The sequence below is a fragment of the Sus scrofa genome, chromosome 5 (assembly GCF_000003025.6).
Source record: "Sus scrofa isolate TJ Tabasco breed Duroc chromosome 5, Sscrofa11.1, whole genome shotgun sequence".
NCBI classification, from domain to species: Eukaryota; Metazoa; Chordata; class Mammalia; order Artiodactyla; family Suidae; genus Sus; species Sus scrofa.
In genome coordinates this window covers 6297181-6317269 of record NC_010447.5, presented here as the reverse complement: position 1 = coordinate 6317269, position 20089 = coordinate 6297181, and the positions used below count along the sequence as shown (strand labels likewise).

Sequence of the window (20089 nt, the reverse complement as noted above, 5' to 3'; positions counted from 1 at the left end):
CCAAGGAGCTGCTCAGTGAGAACAAATCAAGGGCTGTCCAGAGTTCCCGCTGTGGTGCAGTGGGTTAAGGATCTGACTGCAGCAACTTAGATCACTGCAGAGGCACAGGTTAGACCCCTAGCCCAGTGAAGTGGGTTAAGGATCTGGCATTGCTATAGCTGTGGTGTAGATCCCATTTGCAGCTCGGATTTGATTCCTGGCCCGGGAACTTCCATGCGCTGTGGTTTGGCAAAAAAAAACAAAACAAAACAAACAACAACAACAACAACAAAAAACTGTCCTACCTGTTCCCATCCTTGGAAGAGCAGCAGGGGTGGGGAGGAAACATACTGAGGGCAAGGCGCTGCCTCTCTGAGCCTCACTCTTCAGAGCTGTAAAGTGGGAGGGGAACCTCGCTCATGGAGTTACAGTGGGGTACACACCAGGGCACACGTGGGAGGGGGCCTGGCACACAGCAGCCCTGAAGAAATGCTTCTTCCTTCCTTCTAGGTTGCTGGGATCCAGAAACCCGGGGATAGGGGTTCCTAATCTGAAGAGCTAGAATCAGGAAGCCCAGGGCCTGCAGCTTCCATCAGCGACTCAGAGGCACCTGTGACCCGGAAAAGGCTGAAAAGCCCTGGTTTCTTGCAACAAGATCAAAAAAGACCTGGTGGTGATGAGCTGGCAGCACAGGCCCAGCCAGAGGGGAGGGCAAAAGAGAGGCCCCTGGTGCCAGTGGCCACAGAAACACCCATTCCAGGCTCCGATCACAAGGCCCACGGGAACACCCTCCACCCCTTGGGGAGGCGTCCCTACGCCACAGCGAGCAGGGTGGGGGCAGCGCTGCCATGTGCCTGCATCCCTACCTTCTTCCAGAGCAGTAGAGCTGTGCCCAGGATGCTGAGGACAATCAGGATGCCGAGGAAGCAAAAGAGCAGGAGCTTCTGGGGGCCCTGTGAGGGCTCTCGGTACCCTGTGTCTGGGGGAGGCCAGGGAAGCAGAGGTTAGCTGCCTGGGAGGGGCCGGACACATCCCATTCCCAACCCTGCTTACAACTGTCTCCCCCGGGGACCCCCAGATGTCACTATGCTGAGTTCCTCATTCCCACTCTCCTCGGCTGAGCCCCCATTTTTCTTTCTTTCTTTCTTTCTTTCTCTTTCTTTCTTTCTTTCTTACTTTCTTTCTTTCTTTCTTTCTTTCTTTCTTTCTTTCTTTCTTTCTTTCTTTCTTTCTTTCTTTCTTTCTTTCCTTCTCTTTCTTCCCTTCCTCTTTTTAGGACCATACCTGTTGCAATGGAAGTTCCCAGGCTAGGGGTCGAATCAGAGCTGCCGCTACCGGCCTACACCACAGCCACAGCAATTCGGGGTCTAAGCCACGACTGCGACCTATAGTGCAGCTTGCAGTGACACTGGATCCTTAACCCACTGGGCGAAGCCAGGGATTGAACCCACATCCTCAAGGACAATTGTCGGGTTGGTAACCCACTGAGCCACAACGGGAACCCTGGCTGCACCCCTTTCTACGTTTGCTGCCTTGTTTCCAATTAAGGGCAAGGACCACATCTTTGCTTCTTACGAGCTCCTGCCTTGGGGCGCTGGCTCCACTGAGAGGTGCTTGGGTCGTTTCATTTCGTGGGGCCTCCTGCTTTCCAAGGGTGAAGTGGTGATGGTACAGGCAGAAGCGGGGAGGGTGAAGGGGTGGCTTTGCACCAGGCCTCGCAGGTGCTGGCCTGCCCCAGGGGTAGGGGAGGGGCACAGCCTAGCCCTTTCCCTTGAGTCATCCATCCTTTCATCCATCCCTTTCTCCCTCCATCCCTCTGTCCATCTGGCTGGCCAAAAATTGCAGAGTGCCAACCACACTCCAGGCACCAGAGTATCTGCTATTTATCTAGCATGTCCTATCACTGGGCTCCAGCCTTTGCATGCAGGAGCTCACTTATCTCAAGAAAAGCCTCTGGCAGGCAAGGTGTTGCCATGAAGACCAGATCCAAGGTCACACTCAGGCAAGTAGCAGGACTGGGGGTCAAACCCAGGTCCGTGGGATTCTGAAACCCTGGCCCTCCCGGTGGGGGTGGCAGAGGTAGGTCGGAGAACCGCGACTTCCGTGATGGGCCCTTCTTAACATCCAGAGTCATTGCTCCTTGGAGACGTGAGGAAAGCTAGAAATCTGTCCCCAGAAAGACGTCCAAGAGCGCGTGTGCTCACTCACAGGACTCCGCAAACTCACCCGTGCCCTCACCCAACCCCCGAATCGTGCCGAAGGGACACTGAGAGCAAGGACCAGGGGACCCTTCGCAGATCACTCGCCAGAGGTGGCCAGGGTTAGATTCACATCCCCGGCCTTGGCCCCTGCCACACCAAGGCGGGCATCTCGGCACACCTGTGCAGCCAGGGGCTCCCCGCGGCTGCCCTGTTTCACTTGACTGAAGCTGAACGATGAGGCCCGCGTTCCCCACTTTAGTTCCTGTGCCCCAAACTCTGCCGCTTGAAACTCCTGGGCCCTTCACCTTGGGAAGCCACGCGGAGGAAGCTCACCTCTGACCAGGATGAAGGTGCCGTTGCCTGTCACTCGGGAGCTCGGCCAGCGGACAGAGCAGTAGTAGGTGCCGGTGGCAGATGCATCAGGCAGCTTGGGGGTGACCTGACACTCCATGAGGAGGGTCTGGTTCTCTCTGCTCCGGCCAGGTTTGCAGCTGGTCTGCTTCTTAGAGCTCCTCCGGCCCTGGAGGTCCACATAATAGTAGCCCACGGTGAAGTTCTCAAACTCGGGGGTGTGTGGGTAGGCAACCCTGCAGTTGAAGGAAACGGCCTTGTTGGCCAGAGACACCACAATGGGGAGGCCGGTGTGGGTCACTGACTGCCCTCCTGCAGGGGAAGGAAAAGGAGAGAGTGGCGGCTTCAACCCCACCTGCTTCCCGGTGAGCACGCAGGGTGTGTGCCCAGCGCCTCCCACGTAGGACCCCACAGTTCCCAACGCAGCCAGCAACGTGTCTAAGAGAGGACGCGTCTGAGGGTCAAGGAGGTCAAGCCGCTAGCTTTCACCTTCTCAGCAGGCATGGAGGGGACCTGCAACCTTGCCCAGAGCTGGAAGACGCCCGATCCCAGGCTCCCAACTGCTGTCCTTCCCAAAGTCCAAGAAGCCATGCTTGATAAAAGCGCAGGTGTGAGATGCGCCGAAGCCGGGAAGGCGGAGAAATCAGGAGGAAGGAGGCAGGACCCAAAATAAAGCAACCCGTCCCGGCAGGAAGAAGCACCTCCTGGCCTAGGCAGACAGCAGAGGGAGGCAGGTCTGCCCGCAGCTCTCCCCCACCGGAAGGAGGAGGAACGGCAGCCATCAGACCGGAGAGATAAACCTTCCCCTGAATCTCAGCTCGGGAAAGTATGTGTCAAGTTTTTGTTTGGCTTTGTTTTTAATGCCACACCCATGGCATATGGAAGTCCTGGGCCAGGGATTGAACCTGAGCTGCTGCTGCAACTTGAGCCAAAGATGTAGCAGCTCTGGATCCTTAATCCCCTGTGCTGGGCCGGGGAGTGAACCTTCATCTCTGCAGCAGCTGGAGCCACTGCAGTCAGATCCTTAACTCACTGTGCCACAGCAGGAACTCCAAGTTTACACACACACACACACACACACACATATACAGATAGGAACATACATATATAGATATACACACACATATAAAAATTACATATACATTGTAAATCAACTATAATAAAAATTAAAAAGAAAGAAAGAATATATAAATAGAACAAGCAATACCCAAGAGTGGTTTTCCGACGGCGCAGAGGTGTTCCACGGGTTTGGCCACGGCCATCTGAAGGCTTCCAGAGCGGTCTTCCCCCCCTCACCCGCACACATCACCCCTCTCATCAGCTGCACTGAGAGAACAGTTCAAGGCCCCACAGCGGCAGCCTGCCTGGGCCGGCCTCCCGCCCTCCTACAGGCTCCCAGATGGGGGGCAGCTTCAGAGCTGGGTCAGCAGCTGCCACCTCGCCAGCCCCGGACTTCGGCTGCAAAGCACCCCCACCTTCAGTTCACATCTCCCCAGCACCTTCCCTCTCCAGCAGTCCAAGAGCAGACAGTTCTAAATTGAGGTCATCATTATACAACTACAGATGTGATAAATTCATTTGAATAATAATATATATATATATATATACATGATTTAAATGTAAAAAAAAAAAGTAAGTGGAAATAGCTTAAGCTCTGCTGCTTTAAGTCGAGAGAAAAAAATAAAACCCAGGTAACAATGGGAAAAAAAAAAATTGAGGTCAGCATCGAGCAGCTGAGAACACGCTGGCCAGGTTGCTATTCGGGAGAGATCCCGCATTGGAGCCACTGGAAGGAGTGGCAGGGTTTATTTAGATGGGGACCTGGGGCGCGGGTACCACCCCTCCCCCGCCAACGGTGCTGCGGGGCTGGCGAGAGGGCAGACCAGTTTCTTCTCGGGTCTCCTCAGCAAGGCCATGGGCTGCATCCCCAGGGGAGGCTCAGTGACAGGTGACAAGGACAGAGGTGGCCCTCCACGCCAGCTAATCCCCCAAGCTCAGACCACTCTGATATGTGAGCTTCCTATGGCGCAACTAAAGAGGACCCCCCCCCGCCCCCCGCCCGAGGAACTCAAGCCAGTGACAGTTTCAGGGAACGGACTGGCATGTCTGGATGTCACAGCAGGTCGGCTTTGTCAGTTGTGCTGCTCAGGCCTGCAGCGCCCACTGTGCCGGCCCCGGGGGAGGGGACCTCACACGTCACCATATATCCCTGGGCTGGTGGTGGTGGTGGTTTAACGATAACAATCCATTAGTTTTGTCATAAAACCGGGAGCCTTGATTCAGGGCTGGGGATTGAGGAGTTGCGGGGGCCAGGTCGGGGTGCAGGTCCCAGGTGGGTCAAGAGGGACAGGAGGTGAGGAGGTGACATGAACTGTGCTCACCCCGCCCTGTGAGCCCACCCTGTGTCCTTCCCGCACACCCAGGACACGGCCCCACCCTGCAGCCACCTCTGCTGTCCCTCCTGCCTCGGATCACGACCTCCTCACCTGCCCCACTCCTGCTTAGCCCCCCAGACTCGGCGCGGGAACCGCTTGCCAAATTGTATGCACCTTCTCCTGTTGGGCTCTCACGGTGACCCTGAGAGGAAGCCAGCCGTCCAAGTGCCAGCGACAGGCTGGTGTTTCCTCATGAGGGTCGGAGGAGGGGTGGGAATCTGACCCAAACCACCAGGCAAGTGGTCTCGCTGAAGCCTCTGCTCCTCCCCGGGAACCTCCCACTCCTCCTCTCCCTCTAAGAAGCCACTCCCAGCCCGGGGAGGCTGGACAAGCTGTCAGCACAGCGAGGCCACCTTCTGCAAGGCCAACTTCCCGTGTGTCCTGGCAGGAAGACATTCATCCAGTTGCCTTAAAAGATTATCCCCATTTGAGGTATCCTTCTAGAAAATGATGGAATCTGCAGGTGCCATTAAGCCCATCTTTGCAATTCTGGGGAAATCTGTAAAAATGGATCACCATCGTTCTGTATTCTTCCGGGATTCGTTATTTTAGGGTCAGAGGGATAGGCTCGTGGAAGTGCGTGGCCCTGGCTCAGGTCTGCCCCAGAGAGACCCTCAGACCGCCCGTGAAACCGCTGTCTCCAAAAAATGCAGCGATGAAGCTGTGTCTGTGGACCAATAAGGACAGCCAATCAGGAGACAGCAGGCCAAAATCAAGGAGGAGGGAGGGAGGCCTGCTTTTGCAGCCAAGGCGAATAGGTTCTGGCCTGATGAGGTAGCTAACGGCTTCCATGCCCCCCCTTTTCACTGGGGTGTTGGCACCCCAGAGCCTGGACCATGGCAGCCCAGCTCCCACGTCCTTCCCTGGATTTGTGCCTCCAAGCGGCCCCCTTTTGGGTGCAGGCTGCTCCCGTTGGCTGCCACCTAGAAGCATCTGGCTCAATGCTACGAACAAGTTCAGAGTAATTCCCAAGTCCATGAATGCTTCTCAGCTCTCACTTGTTTGCATCTCCAATAAACATATAAGAGTACCAGCTGGAGTTCCCGTCATGGCTCAGCGGTAAGGAAACCAACTCATATCCATGAGGATGCAGGTTCAATCCCTAGCCTTGCTCAGTGGGTTAAGGATCCAGCGTTGCCATAAGCTGTGGTATAGGTCACAGATGCAGCTGGGATTTGGTGTTGCTGTGGTTGTGGCGTAGGCCAGCAGCTGCAGCTCCGATTCGACCCCCAACCTGAGAACTTCCATGTGCCTCAGGTGTGCCCTCCCCCCCCCCGAAAAAGACCAGTTAGATCACAAGCCCTGTTGGAGGCTCCCTGGCAACCACCCCCATTTAACATGGCAGCAGAGGAAGCCTGGAGTGGGAGGGCTGGTGGGGAGGGGACCACTAATCCTAACGGGGAGGTGAGAGGGGTGGTGACGCCCAGGGGGTCTGGAGGTTACCAGTGACCTGAAAGCAGAAACACACAGGTACAGTGGGGAGAGAAAAGTCCAGAAAACATCCTCCGGCTGGGTGTGACACAGGCCCTATGACTGTCCTATGAGGCAACTACTGCAAACTCATTTTGCAGATGAAAAGAACAGAGGGTCTTAGAGGTGCAAAGCCACAGAGCGCCTAAGGGATAGAGCTGAGGTCTGAACCCCGGCCTGTCTGACTCTGCTAAGAAGAGCCAACAGCCGGGCCAGGCGGTGGAGTCAGAGACCCAGCCAAGCGTGACCAGGGCAGGGCGGCGAGTGCTCAGGGTGACACCAAGCTCGTAGCCATCAGATGCTAAAGAGAAGGGTTGGTTAGACCCCTGGGAGGAGGCATACATTTTTACAATCGGAGGCTGACAAGTGGCCGCATGGCTGCAAGGCAGGGTCACAAGGACCAGAGAGCGTGCATGCAGCGGGGGCTTGGCAGGGCTGCCCTACAGAGGCCTGCTTCGCATCCTACATGCAGAAGGGCTTCCTTGGAACCCTCCAAGAGCTTGAGGTGAGCCTCTGAGTGCCACAGGGATGGCACAGTGGTAGGTGTCTGTTTCAAACCCTGTGTCAGCAGCTTCAAGCTTTGCTGGGGCCAAGTGAGCCAGCCTGGGGATACTCTTAGACTGCAGGCTGCCCAGAGGGGCAAATAGCCCAGGGATTGGAGGACTGGGGGGACCTTGGGTTCCTGAGGCTGTGGAAGGAGGGAGAGCCACAGGAGCCAGGTCGGGGGACCTGCGTGGCCCACAAAATGCCCAAGGGCGTCTACTCCATGCTCTGCAAACACCCCAAGACAGGGCCAGTGCCTGCAGCACCTGATGGGCCTAAGTCTCTGCTTCTTCCTGCTCCTCCGTCCCTGCCTCCGCCCAGCTGACATGTGCAGAAGCTGGATGAGGGGGTCTGAGGACAGAAAGAGAGAGACGGCGCCAGGAATGAGTTCAGGGTGAATCAGTTCTGAATCTTGGCTGGGCCTCGGGTTTGGAGACCAGAAGAACTAGGCGCATTTGCCACCAAAAGTGACAGCGGGACCCTTGCTCAGAGTGGCTGAAGCAGCCCCAGGCGTGGCGGAATCTCCCCACACCTGGGAGGCCTGAGCTGCAGCAACCCCGCCAGGTTGCTTTGGGATGATTCAGGATTCCTGTGTGCGCGCACCCCATGTGGCGCGGCAAGGCTGAGACAGCTGGCGAGGATAGAGCCCCAAGGAGCCTCGTGCATTTTCTGCAGGAGGGTCAGATTGGTGGCCGAAGGGAGCAGGGACTGGGGTGGCTGATCTTTCTGGAACAGGTCCGAGAGGAAAGGAGAGAGTGAGAGGCACAGGGGGAATTTGAAGGCTGGGTCCAGGGCAGGGGTTTTTGGAAGGGAGAATGGTGAGCCTCTGTCGGTGTGGATGGTGGGGTGCCAGGGGCCCTGCGTGAGGTCCAGCAGGTGAGAGGAGGCTGCGAGCAGGGTCAGCCAGAGGGGGACTGGGAAAGCCTTGCAGTATGGTGTTTGGGGAGTGCTCCCCAGGGCCACCAGCCCAGCCCCGACATCTCTGAGCCCTCCCCTCCCCACCCCCACTCAACAGAAGATTGTGTTGGGCAGCCCCGGCTACCCCAGCCATGCCCTGCCCACCCCACTTTGCAGGAGACGGTGTTTTCAGGGACAGCACATCCTCTGCCCCTCCTTTATCGGCAGCTCCAGGGATTGCTAGGAAGCTGGGGCCTGGCCAGAAATGGGGGTGGGGCACCTGGAAGAAGCCTAGTTCCTGGAGGCTGCGGGCCTGTGTTCGGATCCTGGCTCTGTCATTAAAATCTGTGCAACCTAGAAGGTCCCATTGTGGCTTAGCAGTAACGAACCCAAATAGAATCCTTGAGGAGGTGGGTTCACTCCCTGGCCTCGCTCAGTGAGTTAAGGATCCAGTGTTGCTGTGAGCTGTGGTGTAGGTTGCAGATATGGTTTGGATCCAGTGTTGCTGTGGCCGTGGCTGTGGCCAGCAGCTGTAGCTCCAGCTGGACCCCTTACACAGGAACTTCCAAATACCATAGGTGCAGGCCTAAAAAGAAAAAAAAAAAAAGTGCTGTGCAACCTTAGACAACCACTTGACTTCTCTGAACCTCAGTGTTTCTCCTACAACAAGGAGAGAACAGCAATGCCAGCCTTACAGGGCTGTCATGGGGTAACATGGGGCCAAGAAGACGGCATGCCTGCCTCAGGGCCAGGCTGCCTTTCTCCAGAGACAAGGAAGCAGGGACACCTCCTAAGTCCTAAGTCTTGAGTCCTATGTCCTCAATGTGAGCTTGGAAAACAAATGCCAGCCTGACTTTTCTGCCCATGTAAGTGACAGGCCCATAGCACAGAACACCATGGCATGGGCGGCCTTTGGACAGGACAGAACCCCCAAGGACCCCTTGCCCCCTGCCCCAAGCCTGTCTAACACCACGGCCCCGTGTGGGCTGGACACCAGGGAGTAGGCAACCCCCCAGGTCAGGTACTGGAGGCTCCGCTGCTGCTTGGCAAGCAGTGAGTGTGCCTCGGCTCAGCCTGGGAGCCCTCCCCGCCTCCCCCCAGCCTCCTCCTCCTCTTCCCCCACCCTGTTCCTGGCCAGCTCGTTGGGAGAGACTTTATCTACCACCCGCTGGTGCCTGATTCCTTCCTTTTCCGGTTCTTCTTTTGAATCTGCAGGCGCTTCAAGAGCTGGTTGGCGGTGCCTCACTCCCACCTCAGAAGGACCCCATGCCGAGTCCCCACGGGGAGGGATTTGCCATCAAAGACCTTGACTGGGTGTGGGAGGGGTGCCCACCCCATCAGCCCTCCCCACCCCCAGCACGGCACCCCCCCCTTCCCCCTAGAGACAGCCCCAGAATCCAGCCTGCTCTGCTCCCCAGCCGGGGCCTGCCTGGCACTGCCCCGGGGGATTGGTCAGCCACCCTGCTCCAGCCCTGCCTGACCCGCCCACCCCCCCCCCCCGCCCCCGACAGCCGAGGCCGGAAGGAGTCTGAAATCAATTTACAGGGTCAAGACATGCAGTTAAAAAAAAATAGAACTCGGAGCATTTCGTTTGTAGGAAGGACGCTGTTGGTGACCTTATGGTTTGTTATATTCATACAACTGGGTTCAGACAGGGTCACGCTGTGACATGCATCCCTTCACTGTGGGCCACCGTTTAAGAAAAAAAAATGTTTAGGTCCCTGGCCTGGAGGATCCAGTCTATTCCTCTAGGCCTTGTGCAGCCCAGCTCAGCTGCGCTTGGTCCCCAGTTACCCACTCCCCCCTGACGCCAGGCCTGCCGGGCTCTGGAGCCTTGGGCCACATTATTCCCACAGCTCAGAATGCCCTCCTGTCCCCTCCCTCTCCCTGGCTGTGGGGTCACCCTCTCTGCCTGCCCGACTCACTCACCTCTTCCCTGAGCCTCTTCAGGGTGCACAGCTCCGTCTGTACAACACAGACCCTCGGATGAAGCTGTGAAACCTGCGATGATAAAACTAGCTGTGCCTGTTCCCTTTTGCAGATGAGAAAACTGAGGTTCAGAGAAGGGAGGCCCATGGGCACAGCAGTTAGTGGTGGCGGAGGCGGCAGTGTTTTAAGCTGGGTCTCCTTGAGCCGATCACCCCACACTCATAACCACTGCTCGAGGCTATGGTTTTAAAATCTCGAAACAAGCAAAAGAAAAAAACTTCTCAAATGAAAGAATGGCCCTTTTTAATTTTATTTTATTCTTTTTAGGGCCTATGATATATGGAAGTTCCCAGGCTAGGGGTCGAATCAGAACTGCAGCTGCCGTCCTCTGCCACAACGGCAACTCGAGATCCAAGCCACATCTTGCGGCAATGCCAAATCCTTAACCCACTGAGCAAGGGCAGGGATCGAACCCGCATTCTCCCGGACACTAGTTGGGTTCTTAACCCACTGAGCCACAACAGGAACTCGCAAACTGCCCTATTTTAAAGGGAGCCAAAAATTCAGGGGTCTTCCCCCTAACTTTGGGTCATCTAAGAGGCAGAGACATCTGGCAGCCCCTAGGGCTCTGAGGATGATGGCTAAGCCTGCAGCATCGGGGGTTGGCTACTGTTGCCTAGCTCAAGAGAGCCTGTGGCTCCCAGAGCAGAAACCAATGGCCCCATGAGCCCCGTAAGACAGATCCTGTGGCAGGGCCAGCCAAGCATTTGAAGAAGGCCAGCCAGAGTCCCTCCTTCTTCCCCAGAACCTGGCACTCACCCCATCGCTGCCCCCCCATCACTGCCCCCCCACTCCAGCTTCCCCGGCTCACTCACCGTTCCCCTCACCAACTACCTCCCCAGCCGGGCCCTGGCCCCCACTTCCCCTCTGCCTGGAACCCAGTCCCTTCCATGGCATTGAGCCAGAGGAACGAGAGCCCAGAGTTGGGGATCAAAGGTATGCATTCCAACTTAGGTCGATTTTAAAGGAACACACGTTGATTCTCCAGCTACAGAAGAAAGCAGTTCCCACGGTCTCTATTTTAGGCATGGAGCTTTGCCCTCCCATTTAATCCTGGCATCTCTCGGAGCCGTGCCTCTCTTTTCAAGGCCCTTACGAGGGGCTGCTGGGAAGACACAGATGCTGGTTTTATCACAGGACTCTGGCCATCTGCCTGGGCATGAAGTCCCAGGATGCCACAGAAAAACGGGTGAGTCCTTTAGGACAGAGGCATCAGACACGGAGGTACGTCGCCAAGTGGCTGATCAGGGAGAAGCGTGGGGCAGGCGCTGGAAGGCAGCCGCTGAACGGAGTATGTGTTTCCTGGAGCTTTTGGCGCCGATGCCCTCGGAACACTGCCGTCAGACTGGCTGTCACATCTTTCAACACCTCCAAATGACAAAGATGCTCACGCATGGGACTTGCCTTGTGGGGGCAGGGGTTAGGGGGTGGGGGTGGCATGTCCGCGCCTGCCTACATCCTGTTCTCATGCCTCCAGACTCTGGACCCTGGGTGCCGAGTGGCCATTCGGGGACACAAACAAGTGTGGAATGCCAAATGTGTGGTCCCCGAAATGTATGAGCTTCACGGGTGTTAACGGTATTTTTATAGCAGTCACCTCCCTTTTGGCCTGTGTTTGAAAGGCAAGTTGCTCAGACTTTGGAGATGGTTTCAGGATGTGGCCTGTGCCTTTACCTCCACCTCAGAGAGGCTGTCGGGATGGGGTAGTGTGACAGAGCCACCGGACGGGTGGCATGAGGTCCTGCTCCTTGTCTCTGAAAGGGGAGAAAAGGAGTGAGGGGGGTAGACCCCACCAGGATGCCCCCTCCTGCAAGGAGTGTGTGCCCCCCCAAAGTCCCACTGCCCCCCGGAAGGGTGCTGCCTGATGAAGCTGAAAGCGTGGGATAAGAGGAAGTCTGAGGGATGGCGGACACGCAGGGGAGGGGACCCCGCCAGGAGGGACCCCGCCCAGCGAGGGGGCAGGGCCTTCCTGGAGAGGGGACAGTTGGAGTCCCTTTGCTTTTTAAATGGTAACTCGTCAGGGCACCCCGCGCCCCCAGTACAAAAGTGCAGCATGCTCACTGTGTGTATTCTAGAAACCTTAGCACTGAGCTTGTGTGCAGGTCTGCCCCCCTGACATCACAGCGGGGCGAGCATTTCCTGTCCCTTCACCAAGCGGAACTTTGAAGGAAGAGGAGGAGGGAGCCAGGTTCACGGGGAAGCCAGGTGAGGAGGTTTAAGCCTAAAAAACTCTTGGGCGAAGCTTCTACAAGTCTCGAAACAGGGCGATGCACGTGGGAGGGGTGGGATGGGGGAGGCGGGGACCTGAATGTGGAATGTTGTCCTAGAAACCTGGGGGGCCTCTGTGGACACCCCCCCCCCGTGGGGAAGTGACATGATCACATTTGACGCTAAGAAGGTGACAAGAGCCAAACAGCCTTCCTCGGTCACCTGAAACCCTCACATGAGTGACTCCTTCTGTGGGATTCGGCACCCCCCGCCTCCAGCCTCCTTTTAAAATATAAACATTTTTTAATAGAAATACTTTTAAAATATAAATACTTCTGGCTGACAACACTAATTCCTTCCTGTGAACGCCTTCACCACATTACTTTCATCCTGACTCCTCTTAAATCTCTCCCTCCCCAAAGAGGCTACCCCTCCGGGCACAAAATCACTCAACTGCCCCCCCTCCCTTCCACATCTATTTCTGCCAGCCTCGTCCTTCCCTCCCAAGACCTGATGCTCTCCAGCCAGGAGGTCAGCAAAGACCCTGTGGCTCCTGCTCTGTCTGGCCTTGACCCTGACCCTGCAGACACCTTCCTCTCGTTCTTACACACCCCACCTCCAAAGGGCTGGGTACTTGTTCCGGGACTATACCCTCACCTGCTCCCGGTGAGCTCACACCTCTGAGCTCCTGCACACTCAGAACCACAGGTGAACACCCTGGGGAGCAAGGCTGGGTGTGTCATTGGCTGGGACCGTGAAACAGAAAGAGCACCACAAAGAAGGTACCAGCGTTCAACCTTGACCAACAGGTGGTCGTCACCAGGTGAGCGAGGGAAAGGACACCTTCCCGGCCAAGCAAGGCACAGGAGCAAAAGCTCAGGGGCAGCAGGCATCCAGCTTGGCTCAAAAGTGGGGGTGGGGGGGCAGGAGCCGGAGGGTTTCATCTAAATGCTCTGCGGACGGAGCGAGGCCGGCTGTGCTCCGTGGACCCAGGAGCGTGCATCCTCATATACACGCCCTGTCTCCCGGGCCCCCAGCTCCTCGGTACGTGTCTGAGAAGGGGAGTTACTGCCTCAAAGAATATGTGTGTTTTAAATTTTGATGTATGTGGCTGCGCGTGAACTTGCTTTCAGAAATGTGCCTCTCTGACCAGCGCTGTCGTGTGTGCCACCTCTGATGAGAGGACAGGCTGCCTGACGGGAGGCCACCCCTGCACTTGGGCTTGGGCTGCACCCACTTGGTGTCGCCTCTCCCCTCCCCCCTCGTCTGCCCATCAGCAGCAAGCAGGGATCAGGCCTGGAGCCCGAAAGGGGCTCCAGCCCTGGCTCTACCTGTCTCCGCCACAGCCCATGGAGAGTCTTAGGGTGAGACCGGTGTGTGCGGTGGGGGGAGCAGAAACCCACCAGGATCGTCTCCTCCTCCAGGCAGCCTGTCCCTGTGGTCCAGGTCCACAGACCCTCCCCGAGAGGTCCCAGGTGCCAGCCCTAGGATTACTGGTGGTCCTGGATGTGCCCTCCTGAGGCCACTGGCAGAGGAGGGAGGTGGGAGCCCAGAGTGGTCGGGTGACTTGGCTAAAGTCTGCCAGGGCTCAAACCAGACGGGTCAGGTTGTCCTTTGCCAGGAAGCCGGACGCTCCACCTGCCAGTTCATACCTACGCCCTCTCCCTCCACCTCTCCAGGCTCACCTCCTTTGCCCCCTTCCTTTCCTCTGGCCTCAGCCCCCGCTCCAGTGCCTGACACCCCCCGCCCACCACTGCAAGGCCCCACCTGGATCCATAACAAGCAAAGAAGCGTGGGGGCAGCGGTGGTGTCAGATCCTGTTTCTGGGCCAGGTTTGCCCAGCAAGCTCCCACTCCCTCCTCATTCAGGAGTCAAGACGGCTATTGCGCCTCTCCAGGGGCGTCTCATCTCCAACTCCGGGGTCACCTGGCTGGAAGCTGAATTCATTCTGCGATCATTAGCATTTCCTGGGCCTCCCCTGGGGCCCAGGCACCCTGCTGGGGGGTCAAGGATGCAAAGCCAACCACGTAAGCCCACGCATGTTCTGCGGACAGCTCGGAGAGAAGCAGCCTTCGTGGGCAGATCCCCCGGAGACACCAAACCCACGTGAGCCTGGAGACGACACCAGGGCTCACAGCCACCGGCGGGAACACCTGGACTGTCCATCAGAACTAAACAGCTCGCGGATATTCATTCAACGGGACGCTCCGCAGCAGGGGTTGATAAGCATGATCTGTAAAGGGCCGGATAGTAAATATTTTACGCTTTGCGAGCCATATGGTCTCCATCACAGCTACTCAACTCTGCGGTTGTGGGGCAAAAGCAGCCACGGATGAGCTATGAATGGATACACATGGCTCTGTTCCAATAAAACTTTATTTATGGACGCGGGAATGTGAGTACAGTTGTCACTCCGTATCCAGGGGGGATTGGTTCCAGGATCCATCACGGAAACCCAAATCCGCACACGCTCCTTTACCCCCAACGGCATAGGGGTCCCACACTCAGCTGACCCTTGAGCAACGTGCTAGTTAGGGATGCTGATCCCCACGCCGTGGGACAGCCAAATACAACTCGCTGTCAGCCCTCTGTATCCAGGCTCCACATCCTCAGAGTCAACCAACCGTGTAGTCCTGTCGTGGCTGCTATTGAAAAATAACCACGTATAAATGTACCCTTGAAGTTCAAATCCACTTCGTCCAAGGGTCAACGGTCCTTTAAATCATCTCTAGATTACTTATAACCCTTAATGCAATGTAAGTGCTAGAGGTACGGCTGTAAATACTATGCTTTATAAATAACTGCCCGCAAAAGCAAGGGTGGCTTTTTGGCACGATCTGGAAAGTCTTCCCCGAATATTTTCAGTCCACGCTTGGTGGAATCCGCAGATGCGAAACCGGTGGGAATGGAGGGCTGACATGATGGTGTAATCTCACATGCTGTGCAATCAGTATTCTTCTTTTGATTTTTTTTTTTTCCCCAACCATGAACAGATGTAAAAAACCATTCATAACTTGCAGGCCAGACAAAAAGGTGGTCGGCTGGATTTACCCTACGGGCCAGGGTTTGCGACCCCTGTTCTTTAGCGACGAAAATAAACAAACTTCAGCCACACGGTCAGCTGGCTGTATCTTTAAAAAACAGGACGTCGAGTAAAAGAAGCAGGTCACACAGAACACTCGCAGGGTTGCGCTGATTGCACAGAGTTCAAAAAACAAGCCCGACTCACCTCTATCATTTAGGGACACGAACCAAAAGATAAAAGTATAAAGAAATGCCAGGAAGCCATGGCCCTATCTTCAGAATGGGGGTGCCTGGGGGAGGGGACGGTTTCTGAGGGGGGTCCAGGGTCTCTGGGGAAGTGTCCTGTTCTTTTTCGTGACCTGAGAGGGCCACACGCAGCAACATGTTTTATTATATTGATTGTTCTTTTCTGCGTGTCTATTCTATTTCACGATTTAAAAAGAAAGCACTGACAATAGGAGCTACTGGAACAGCACCTGAAGCTGGACCTGACAGGCATTCATAATCCACCCAGAATTATATCCCAGGGGAACCGTAGCCCACGGCTCTGCTAAGAGACGCTCCTCCCTGGTCACACCGACCCGCTCCCGGTCCCCTCCCCCGGCTCTGCCTTCTGGCCTCCCAGCCTTTATTCCAGCTGTGCCTGCCACCCACCCACCTGCTCTGTCTCCCCCTCCACCACTCCCCCTGCCCCACCTCCAGCAGAGAGGTGCTTTTCCTCGCCTGCCTCGAAAGCTCTTTATTGGGATTAGAAGAAGATGAAAAGCCGAGGCCGGTCCTGACAGAGGCCCGCAGCGGCAGGGAGGGAGGCAGCAGGTTGCAGAACATCTTTGGGACAACAAAGGGGGTGGTGACACCTGAGTCCAGAGCTAACGGGGGAGGGGAGGCAAACCCGCCCTGGTTCCCTCCTGCCTTGGGCCTTGTTTTGCGGGTGTCTCACAGTTTCCTCCAAGCTGAGAGTGGGGGCTGAGGCTTTTCACCAGCAGGTCCCCCCAGTGCCGAGTCCTGGTCCTTTTCTATGAATGTGTGAGAGATGAACACAAGACAGAGCTCTGGAGAGGCCAGGAAGAGAAAGGGGACGGATGTTTGTTGAGGTCACTGAGATTCAGAAAAGTTAAGTAACTTGCTTGAGGTCACACAGCAGTCGCTAGATGAAGGCAGGACTTCAACATGGTCTGTCTGGCCCCAAAGCCCTTGGAGGTGACTTGAGGCCTTTTGAAAGCATGTGTGCAGCTGCTCTCAGGAAAGTGAGCCTCAGCTCTGGGGGAGAGCAGGTGACCATGAGACCAGAGGTGGCTGCTAGACCTTTTGAGAAAGAAGTGGCAGAAGGCTCAAGAGACCAGAGGAGAGCAGGGGGAGGAGGACTGGGAGCAAGAGAGGTCCTGATCTGCCATCCCAGGGTGTGCTGGAGATGCCGGGAAGGGGGGTGTGACCCAAAGGAGCCCGTGGGCTCCCTAGGATATAGGGCCAACAAACTGAACCTTGCATTTCAGCTGGCTCTGCCAGGCTGGCAGGTGGCTGACGTCTTTCGAGCCCTAACCACGTGCCCTCCCCCCTCAGTCTCAGGATGTGCTAGCAGGCAGGCATCACTAGTGCACCCATTTAACAGATGAGGCCACTGAGACACAGCAACAACAAGAACCTGCCCAGGGGCCCAGGCTGAGTCGCAGAGCTCAGATCCAAACTCAGGCCCAACATCCCTGACTGGCCCTCAACCCTGCATCAGGCGGTTGAGGGACATGACACACTGAGCCGCGGCTTCAGTGACCACGCTACCCAAGTCCCCCTGTGGACACGGCTGAGGGCTGCAGGCTGGGCTCAGTGCTCGCAGTGGATGGAGTGGGTTGGACCAGGCTGGTGGGTGAGCTGGGGAGGTTTGGGGGATGAGGAGAGGTTGGATTCTTCCCATCAAACCCCCAAAGCTCAGAGGCAAGAGGGTGGGGGAGGGGCGGGGCATAGCAGAGCCAAGCACCCGCGGGGGAAGGCCAGGAATGATGAGGTGCTGCCTGTTGCTCCAAGAGGTTCTAGAAGATCACGGGGTGTTTCCACCTCTTGTGAAAGAGCAGAGTGTCTCTTTCGTATGTTTGTTGCAACACTGGGGAAGAAAATCTGTTTGCAATGAAGACAGTTACAAAAGCACTTTTCATGGCAGCACCTCGAAATCCTCTTCCTCTTGGTTACTGGGATGTGCTGGGTGCCTTTTGGGGAAGACGGACCACACAAAGGGAAATGATGTGAATTTGGGGGCAATCAAGCTAAAAGTGAGTACGAATGAGTTCCAACTCGTCACCAACAAGCCGAGTTTCCCTCTTGGCATCTGTCCCTGGGTGGGGGAGGGGCCGGAGGGGCACAGACCAAAGGAGATGAAGTCACAGGGGCCTGGCCCTTGAGGCCTGCAGTGGGTACCACACAGTCAGGTCTTGGCTCCCCAAGGGTGTATTTTTCTGTGAAGAGAATTATTTACAAAGAAAGGCGAGAGGACCCCCGGAGCCCACTGCCAAGGGTCCTGGCTCGGAGCTGAATCTGACCTCCCCTCACCCTCTAGGCTCGGGCGAGCTACCTGGCCTCCCGACCTCAGTTTCCTGTTCTTAAATGATGCCAGTGGGACGGCACCCAAGGGGGCCTGAGGACGGGGGCCTGAGGACGGGAGAAGCTAAGGCATAGTAATAAGAATAGCTGTTATTATTTAGGGTATAAACGAGAGACAGACGATGCGGCAGAAGGGTGGGGCGCAGCTCCCCAAAGGCTCATAAAAGTCAAAGGATTGGGAAGAAAAGCACCCAGCCTGCACAGCTGGGTCAGGGCACCCTGGCACTCCAAGAGGGTCAGCCCTGCCCAGGTGAGACAGACTGAGCCTCAGGGATCCTGGGGTACTCAGCCCTGTCCAGGGACACTCCTGGGGGGGGTTCCCTGGCCCGGATGAACTTGCCCCCAAGCCACCTATCCCCAGGGCCAGTCTGAGGGGACCTGGAGCCAGGAAAGAGGCCTCTAGCTGTATTTCAGGAAGTGGGAGGTGCCATCCTTTTTGGCAACTGTGTCAATTCTGTGCCTCAGGCTCTGAGCTCCTGTGACCAGCAGCTGGCCTCGCCCCTCCCTGGCTAACACGGGCCAGGCACTGCGTGGCGGGCTCAATGCGGGGGCTCCACTGTGAGATCCTCGGGGACAAGCTGTCCCTTCCCAGGGATCCTGCACCCAACCTGAGGCCCCCTGGCCGCAGCAATGCCCACCCACCTCGTTCTAGGGCCAGGAGGTCCGGCTGTACACAGAGGGGCTGTTCCAGCAGCGAGGAGGCAGCGCTGCCCCTGCCTCTTCAAAAGCCACCTTGGCAAGGCATTAGCTAAACATCGCCTGGTCCCTGAAGGCGTCGCCTGTGAAGTCTGCAATGTTCAAAAGCAACCAGCAAATCCCCCGAGACAGGTCCGGGAATTAGCCGCCCGGAGGATGAAAGCGGCTCTGATGTGCGCGGCCAGAGAGCACGTGGGAAGAAGGAAGACGGTGTACCTGTGAGCTTCAGGTCCAGGGGAGCAGGAACAAGCCCAGGAGCCAGGGGGCCGAGAGGGGGCCCGGCGGCGCCCACCGCCCCGGAGGCCAGCTCTCCATCGGGCCCTTCACGCCAGCGTTCCTCCTTCCTCTTTAGCTCACAGGAGGGGACAGCTTCCAGGCAGCCACAGTTCCCCTTCACGTCCCCACCAAGCTCCTCCCTGGCCAGCCCTCTGCTTCCTCGAGGCCTCAGTGGGCCACCTTGTCCTTTCAATAACCCCAGAGTTTCCGCTCAAGCAGTGGGAACAGCCCCAAGCTTGGGGCCAGCAGGAAGGTCTCCCCAGCCCTCTTCCCTGGGCTATCGGCTTCTCCCTTCCTTACCCCCGTGCCAGCTGGTGGCCTGTTCAGAAGACACTGGTGACAGAGAGGGCACAGGATTTCCACGGGTAACCCCAGGGCTGGCGTAGCTGCGCACCTCTGAAACTCTTAAAAAAAAACCAGCCCCATTCACACAAACTTCCCCCGGAAAATAGTCTGGGAGCCCCTTAATTAACGTGCCCCTCGAAGAGCAGACTTTGCGGTTGGGAGGGGCAGGTGTGTGACGGAGAGGAGGGCCAGGCAGTTCGGGTGAGGGCAGGAGCCAGCTGCCCTTCATTAGCCCAGTGACGGCCGCAGTGGGTCCCCTGGGGAACGCCTCCCCCTCCAGCCCCCCCTCAAATGTCTCTCTTCCCTGCAGCTTCCCTAAACTTGAGCCCACCCCTCCCCCACCAGGAGACACATGAATTGCTTCCCCATCTGGCCCAACCAAAGCCCCTGTCCTCACTTCCATGGGCGCCAACTCAGGGCCAGCAATTATTTGCCACCTGGGGCCCTTTCCCCAGCAGACCGGGAGCTGCGCAGCCCTGGCATTGGAGCTCAGCACTGGGCAGAGCTGGATGCGGCTGGGGACAGATGTCTGCCCACGTGTTCGGAGCGGCAGAGGGAAGGGGTGGTGAGGAGCCAGCCAGCACCCTGGGGAAGCTGGGGTGAACCGAAGGTGCTGGGTTTCAGCACAAGCTGACACTGCCCCTCTTTTCTTCACGAGTGCCCGTCAATCCTCAAGATAAAGGTTATTATCCCAGAGTTCCCATCGTGGCTCAGCTGGTAAAGAACCCGACTAATATCCACGAGGATGCGGGTTCAACCCCTGGCCTCGCCCAGGGGCTTAAGGATCTGTGTTGCCGTGAGTTGTGGTGTAGGTCGCAGATGCAGCTCAGATCCTGTGTGGCTGTGGCTGTGATTGTGGTGTAGGCTGGCAGCTGCAGCTGTAATTTGACCCCTGGCCTGGGCACTTCCATATGCCGTGGGTGCAGCCCTGAAAAAAAAGAAAAAAAAAAAAAGGTTATTATCCCACTATGATAAACGATGCCCCCAAGAGGCAAAGAAACTTGCCCAAGATCAGGGCAGGTGCATGGGGCTGGCATTTAGTGGCCAGCTGTGCGAATCCGGAGCCTCTCTCCCACCCTGGCCGCG

General features: G+C 56.8%; 1 protein-coding gene across 1 annotated transcript in view; it reads right to left on the bottom strand.

The window, feature by feature from the left end:
* NFAM1 (NFAT activating protein with ITAM motif 1) overlaps nucleotides 1-20089 on the bottom strand; it is a 36451-nt gene that overhangs the window by 16102 nt on the left and 260 nt on the right. The window contains exons 2-5 of the mRNA XM_021093097.1: nucleotides 18959-18991; nucleotides 18599-18871; nucleotides 2514-2843; nucleotides 846-958 (exon numbers count right to left, since the gene is read on the bottom strand). Coding sequence (XP_020948756.1) covers nucleotides 846-958; nucleotides 2514-2843; nucleotides 18599-18871; nucleotides 18959-18991 — 749 coding nt within the window. The remainder of the gene's footprint in view (nucleotides 1-845; nucleotides 959-2513; nucleotides 2844-18598; nucleotides 18872-18958; nucleotides 18992-20089) is intronic.